The sequence below is a fragment of the Chrysochloris asiatica genome, unplaced genomic scaffold, assembly GCF_000296735.1.
Source record: "Chrysochloris asiatica unplaced genomic scaffold, ChrAsi1.0 scaffold00313, whole genome shotgun sequence".
Classification (NCBI taxonomy): Eukaryota; Metazoa; Chordata; class Mammalia; order Afrosoricida; family Chrysochloridae; genus Chrysochloris; species Chrysochloris asiatica.
In genome coordinates this window covers 331,996-338,394 of record NW_006408831.1, presented here as the reverse complement: position 1 = coordinate 338,394, position 6,399 = coordinate 331,996, and the positions used below count along the sequence as shown (strand labels likewise).

Here is a 6,399-nt window from a genome sequence, read left to right as displayed (position 1 = left end):
ATGATGCTAGAGAATGCATGATAGAATTCTGCAAAATCAATGATTTATTCATTTCAAATACCTTCTTTAGACAGCATAAGAGATGACTACACACATGGACCTCACCAGATGGAATACATAGAAATCAAATTGACTACATCTGCGGAAAGAGAAGATAGAAAAGCTCCATATCATCAGTCAAAACAAGACCAGGGGCAGACTGTGGAACATAGCATCAATTAGTAATATGCAAATTCAAACTAAAGCTGAAGAAAATGAAAATAAGTCCATGAGAGCCAAAATATGACCTTGAATATATCCCATCTGAATTTAGAGATCATGTGAAGAACAGATTTGATATATTAAACACTAAAGACCAAAGACCGGAAGAGTTGTGGGATGACATCAAGACCATCATACTGGAAGAAAGCAAAAGTCATTAAGAAGGCAAAAGAGAAGGAAAAGATCAAAATGGATGTCAGAAGAGACACTGACGCTTGCTCTCCAGCATGGAGATGCTAAAGCAAATGGAAGAAATGAGGAGGTACAAAAGCTTAACAGAAAATTTCAAAAATCAGCTTGAGAAGATAAAGCCAAATATTGCAACAAAATGTGCAAAGATCTGGAATCAGAAAACCAAAAAGGAAGAACATGCTCAGCATTTGTCAAGCTGGGGGAACTGAACAAAAAATTCATGCCTCAACTTTCGTTATTGAAGTATTCTCGGGGCAAATTATTGAATGATACAGAAAGCTTCAAAAGATGGAAGGAATACACAGTGTCACTGTACCAAAACTGATTGGAAGAGATCTGTATTTGTGACCATCCCAAAGAGAGGTGACCCAGTGGAATGCAGAAATCATCAGACAGTCTCTTTGATATCCCATGCTAGTAAAGTTTTACTAAAGGTAATACAGAAACAGCTGCAAGCATACATAGACAGAGAACTTCCAGAGGTTCAAGCCAGATTCAGAAGAGGCCGTGGAACGAGGGATATCATTGCTGATGACCAATGGATCTTGGCTGAAAGCAGAGAGTTATCAGAAAGATGCTTACCTGTGCTTTACTGACTACACAAAGGCTTTTGATTGTGTGGATCATGACAAGCTATGGACAACATCACAAAGTATGAGTATTCCAGAACACTTTAATTGTGTTCATGAGGAATCTGTACCTGGACCATCAGGCAGTTGTTTGAACAGAACATGGGAACACTGAATGGTTTAAAATTAAGAAAGGTGTGAGACAGCATTGTATTCTTTCACCATACTTATTCAACCTGTATGCTGAGCAAATAATCCGAGAAGTTGGGTTCTATGAAGAAAAACGTGGCATCAGGATTGAGGAAGACTCATTAACAACCTGCGATATAAAGATGATACAACCTTGCTTGCTGAAAGTAAAGAGGACTTAAAACATTTACTGATAGTATGGATTACATCTCAATGTAAAGAAAGCAAAAATCCTCACCACTGGACCAATAAACAACTTTCTTATCAATGGAGAAAAGATTGAAGTTGTCAAGGACTTCATTCTTCTTGGATCAACTATCAACACTCATGGAAACAGAAGTCAAGAAATCAAATGACGTATTGCATCAGGCAAATCTGCTGCACAAGACCTTTTTAAGTGTTGAAGAGCAAAGATGTCAGCTTGAAGACGAAGGTGCGCCTGACCCAAGCCATGGTATTTTCAATAACTTCATATGCATGTGAAAGCTGGACAGTAAATATGGAAGACCGTAGAAGAATTGATGCTTTTGAGTTTGGGTGTTGGAGGAATATATTGAAAGTGCCATGAGCTGCCAAAAGAACCAACAGATCCTTGTTGGAAGAAGTGCAGTCAGAGTGCTCCTTGGAGGCCAGGATGGCCAAACTTCCTCTCTCCTACTTCAGACGTATTGTCAGGAGGGATTAGTCACTGGATAAGGATATCATATTTGATAAGGTGGAAAGTCAGAGAAAAGGAAGAAGACCCCCAGCAAGATGGATTGACCAAGTAGCAGCATCGATGGACTCAAGCATGGCAGCAGTAGTGAGGTTGGCCCAGGATTGGGCAGTGTTTCATTCTGCTGTGCCTAAAGTCGCTGTGAGTGTGTACCGACTCGATGGCACCTTAACAACAACATGCTACCAAAACTCCTTAGTTTCCACTAATATTCAAGACTCTGGAAACATAGTGATAAAAGCACTGTCCTTCTAATGGCTTACTTTAACCAATGGACAGGAATTTACGAAATGCTTTTAAGAAAATTGTTGTTTTGAAATACTTGACTGTGCCACAATTTCAGCCTAAGGATTAGGAAGGAAGATACTTCCTCAGGAATTGCTCCTTCTGATAAGAGAGATAAGAAGAGAGTTTCATTAGCATACTGATGTTCCTACCCTCTCTCCACTTCACTAATTTTGCATCCCTCCCCTCCCCTCTCTGCCCCTGCAGGATGGAGTACTGAGTTTGTGAGGAGAAACAGAGTTTGCTAGCCTTTCCTCTCCCTTTCTCTGGGAAAAGAGCTGTCCCCAGGGGGCATACCTGACTCATTCTGGAACTCAATAATAGGAAGTTCACCTCCCTACAGATATGAGAGCCACACATTATCTCACCTCAGTTTTCATCTTATTTTTAAGTGATTCAGAGCGTGGGAGGGGAATAATAGTACTATTTGTTGTTGTTGTTAAGAGCCCTTGAGTCAGTTCTGACCCATTGTTGTTGTTGTCAAGTGCCTTTGAGTCGATTCCGACCCATAGTGACCCTGTATAGGGTTTCTGAGGAGCAGCTGGTGAGCTTGAACTGCCAACCTTGCAGTTCAAACGGCTTTGCAGTCTGGTGCATTAACCCACAGCACCACACCAGGACTCCTTAGTGACCCTGTAAAGGGTTTCCAAGGAACAGCTGGTGAGCTTGAACCACCAACCTTGCAGTTCAAACAGATTCGCAGTCTGGCGCATTAACCCACAGCACCACACCCTCAAATATCCCACTGTAATTTTGTTGCTCAAGAAGCCTACTATGAAGAAAAGAGAGAAATGCCAGAAAAAAAGTCCTACATGTGTCTCCGTCATCTTCACATACCAGGCCTACATCAGCAAGCATCATACAAGAGGAGGCTGGAAACCCATGCCTCACCACCAGAGGTGGTGCTCTGTCCACAACCCACCCACACTATCTGTGGGATTATCTAAAATTTGATCAGAGTTTTCATTTCTGCCAAATTCAATACTCAATATCTGCTACTTGAAATAACCGCAGCCATATTATGATTCAGAAAAATATAATAGCCTATAAGAAAAGACTTCAGTAATTAGAAACAGCTATAAACAAAGCTAAGACAAAAGACAAAACACACAATTCTCTGATTAACACATTCTCTGCCAAAAGCATCAGATTACATCTATACTGAATGGCTTGCCTGAAGGGCAGTAAAGCATTAAAGAGGCCTCAGCTGTTCAAATAGAGTGGGAATACCCAAAACCACCACCACCAAACAGGGGAGCTAGTGGGGAAGAGCACTATCCATCAAGTTGACTCATGACAACCCCATGTAAGGAGAATTGTTTTCTAAAGGTAATGTTTCCTACTGCCAAAATCAAACCTCAGAAACAGGAAGAGTTGAAGACAGGCAGACTTACATGCTCTCTCATCTTGTGGACCACGGTTTCTGACATCATGATGCAGCACAGAACGGCAACGAGGATGAAGTAGAGTGCGTACATGAAGCGGGTACCGCGGGACTGTCGGAATTTGGGGCAACAGCCACAGCACAAGGAGCAGCCGGCAGAACCACAGCAGCAGGCCAGCTAGAAAAGGAACACAAAACAACCCTTAGAGCAACTCTGTCCACATAGATTCACACAGAGGTCTGTAAGTCAACCTTCCAAGCTATGAGATGTCCATCCTTCAAAGGCACCCTGGCAACAGCATGAGTACTGTACACTGTATACTGTATTTTAGAGCAAATGTTATGTGGGTTTTTTGGCAATCCATGCAACCCCCTCACATGTTAGTTTCCTTAAGTTATGTGACGCCATATGCATGTGTGCATTGTTTACGTGGGTGCGTTATATAGAAAGCATAGTGTGGTGGTGTGGTGTGTAAATTAGCCAGACATTATTTTCAATTTCAATGGTAAGCATTGTGACTTAGGAGATGTCCAGTAATTTAGCAAAGAAAGTCTTGATTCATCGGAACCACTGTCATCACTACTCTTTTAGACAAAACAAAGACGTATGGAATCAACTAAGAAGCAAGACACAGAAAAGAACATAGAGAAGTTGGAAAAACATGGAAAACTAAAGTGCTGAGCCCAAAATAGGGACAGGTCAAAATCCATGAACTTAAGAATAAAGTGTATGAGTATCTAAGAATGTTAGAGTGGGAAAGGCTGTGCTTCCATCCACTCACGTTCACAGAAAATAATGTGAGTATGTAACAAGAAGTCTGAAAGGCGAAATGCCTCTTACACGCTCACTGTATAAATGACCAACTGATGTTAGCTACTAGCTGGAGTCCTCACCTATTCTTTGAGAAACTAAACCTTTAGTAAAAGCACAGATCAAATTGGGCAAAGTGGTTAAGAGGTCAGGTTACAACTTAGTCAGCGTGCGTTTATAACCTGATTATGCCATTTAGTGACCATGAACAGTTATTTGACCTTTTGAACTGAAATGACACACCCCTGACTTAGGAAGTGGAGGTACAAACAAGAACTATGCTTCATGGAACTCTGGTAGCGTAGTGGTTACAAGTCAGGCTGCTAACCTCAAGGTCAGTAGTTCAATACTACCAGCAGTTCTGCAACAGAAAGATGAGACTTTCTGCTCCCGTAAAGATTTACTCCCTAGGAAATCCTGTACAAGGTCTCTATGAGTCAGAACCAACTCCATGGCATATAACCACACATGCTTCTTGAGTGTGTGGAAGCCAATTCTATATAGGGTGCCTTCTCACAGCCACTCATTTGTCAGTTTGTTGTACTGTGGTAGCGTCTCTGTTACTGTGACATAATGGTGGACACTTTCAGCTGAGCTTCGAGATGAAGAGAGTCTACGAAGAAGAAGAGAGTGACTTGTTGTTGTTAAGTGCGGTCGAGTCAGTTCCAACCCAAAGCAACCTTGTATGTAGGATTTCCGAGGCTATAAATCTTTACGGGAGCAGAAAGCCTCATCTTTCTCCCATGGAGCAGCTGGTAGTTTCGAACTGCTGAACCTGAGGTTTGCAGCCCGATTTGTAATGACTACGCAACTACTGCCGAATATTTAGTCACTGAAACCTTATGAATAGCAGTGGAACACTGTCAGATTGCACTGGAATACTGAATATTGAAACATGAGAAAAACAACAGAATATTGTCCAATATAGTGCTGGGCAACGAGCCCCTCAGGTTGGAAGGCATTCAAAATACGAGTGGGGAGGAACTGTCTCCTCAAAGTAGAATTGACTACAATGACATGAATAGAGTAAGGCCTCCAAGATCTTCATTTGCTGATGGGGCACAACTCAAAATGTGGAGAAACAGCTGTTAGTACCCATTAATCATCACAACACGGAAATGTACGCAGTATGAATCTAGGTGAATTGAAAGTTATCAAATATGAAATGGAACATATAAACATCAGTATCCTAGGCATTAGTGAGCAGAAAGGAACTGATATTAGCCATTCCGAATCTGACAATCATATGGTTTCCTATGCTTGGAATGATAACTTGAAGAGGAATGGCACTGCATTCAAATAAAAAAGAACATTTCAAGATCTACCTTGAAGTATACTTCTTCTGTGATAGGATAATATCCATAAGCCTACAAGAATGACCAGATAATACCAACTGTGATCCAAAATTACGTATCAAACACTAAATCCAATGTTGATGAAATTGAAGAATTTTACCAATTTCTTTAGTCTGAAATTGATCAAACAGGCAATCTAGATGTATTGATCATTACTGGCGATTGGAATGCAAAAGTTGGAAACCAGAAGGATCAGTAGTTGGAAAATATAGCTTTGGTGATAGAAACGATGCTGGAGATCACATGATATAATTTTGCAAGACCATGCCTTCTTCATTGCAAATACTTTTTTTAAACAACATAAAAGATGACTATAACATATGGACCTCACCAAAAGGAATACACTAAAATCAAATTAACTATATCTGTGTCAAGAGAAGGTGGAAAAGTTCCATATCATCAGCCAAAACAAGGTTGACTGTGGGGCAGACTATCAATTGCTCATATGCAAGTTTAGGCTAAAGCGGAAGAAAATTAAAACAAGTCCACAAGAGCCAAAAATTGACTTTGAATCTATCCCACCTGATTTTAGAGATCATCTGAAGAACAGATTTGATGCATAAGACACTAAAGACTGAAGACCAGAAGAGTTGTGGGATGACATCAAGAACATCATGCAAGAAAAAGCAAACGGTCAT

The 6,399-nt window shown here is 40.8% G+C and overlaps 1 protein-coding gene across 1 annotated transcript in view; it reads right to left on the bottom strand.

The window, feature by feature from the left end:
* SERINC5 (serine incorporator 5) overlaps window positions 1-3,767 on the bottom strand; it is a 78,334-nt gene extending 74,567 nt beyond the window's left edge. Inside the window, exon 1 of the mRNA XM_006875179.1 lies at window positions 3,606-3,767. Within this exon, the coding sequence (XP_006875241.1) occupies window positions 3,606-3,689 (84 nt within the window). The 5' untranslated portion in view covers window positions 3,690-3,767. The remainder of the gene's footprint in view (window positions 1-3,605) is intronic.
* Window positions 3,768-6,399: the final 2,632 nt, after the last annotated feature.